General features: G+C 28.4%; 1 protein-coding gene across 1 annotated transcript in view; it reads left to right on the top strand.

Moving 5' to 3' along the window:
* Positions 1-603, top strand: part of LOC108570606 (thyrotroph embryonic factor-like) — a 46,378-nt gene that overhangs the window by 42,912 nt on the left and 2,863 nt on the right. Inside the window, exon 3 of the mRNA XM_017932491.1 lies at positions 583-599. Coding sequence (XP_017787980.1) covers positions 583-599 — 17 coding nt within the window. The remainder of the gene's footprint in view (positions 1-582; positions 600-603) is intronic.

Genomic DNA, 603 nt, shown 5'->3' with positions numbered 1-603 from the left:
AATTTCTATATTACCCAAATTTCAATATTACCCAAATTTCAATATTACCCAAATTTCAATATTGCCCAAATTTAAATATTGATAAAATTTCTATATTACCCAAATTTCAATATTACCCAAATTTCAATATTACCCAAATTTCAATATTACCCAAATTTCAGTATTGCCCAAATTTCAGTATTACTCAAATTTAAATATTGATAAAATTTCTATATTACCCAAATTTCAATATTACCCAAATTTCAATATTACCCAAATTTCAATATTGCCCAAATTTCAATATTGATAAAATTTCAATATTAACCAAATTTAAATATTGACAAAATTTCAATATTGACAAAATTTCAGTATTAACCAAATTTCAATATTAAAATTTTCAAAAAAGCGAAGCGTCCCCGAAGAGATTAACACATTCGTCGGTTCGGGTAGAAATAAGTTTACGAATTAGTAATGGTACTCCTCGTATTGGAATACTTACTCAAATATCTACATTTTGCCCATCACTGGTACCGATACTCAAGGTGGTCGTCAAAGGGTTAAAAGAACGTACGAGAAAAAAGAGGATGCTCGTCTGTGTTACAGTACGTGGATCTTGACGAGTTT

This window comes from Habropoda laboriosa, unplaced genomic scaffold (assembly GCF_001263275.1).
Source record: "Habropoda laboriosa isolate 0110345459 unplaced genomic scaffold, ASM126327v1 scaffold101, whole genome shotgun sequence".
In the NCBI taxonomy this organism is placed as follows: domain Eukaryota; kingdom Metazoa; phylum Arthropoda; class Insecta; order Hymenoptera; family Apidae; genus Habropoda; species Habropoda laboriosa.
The sequence above is the reverse complement of the archived record's forward strand: the minus strand, read 5'-3'. Positions and strand labels throughout refer to the sequence as shown.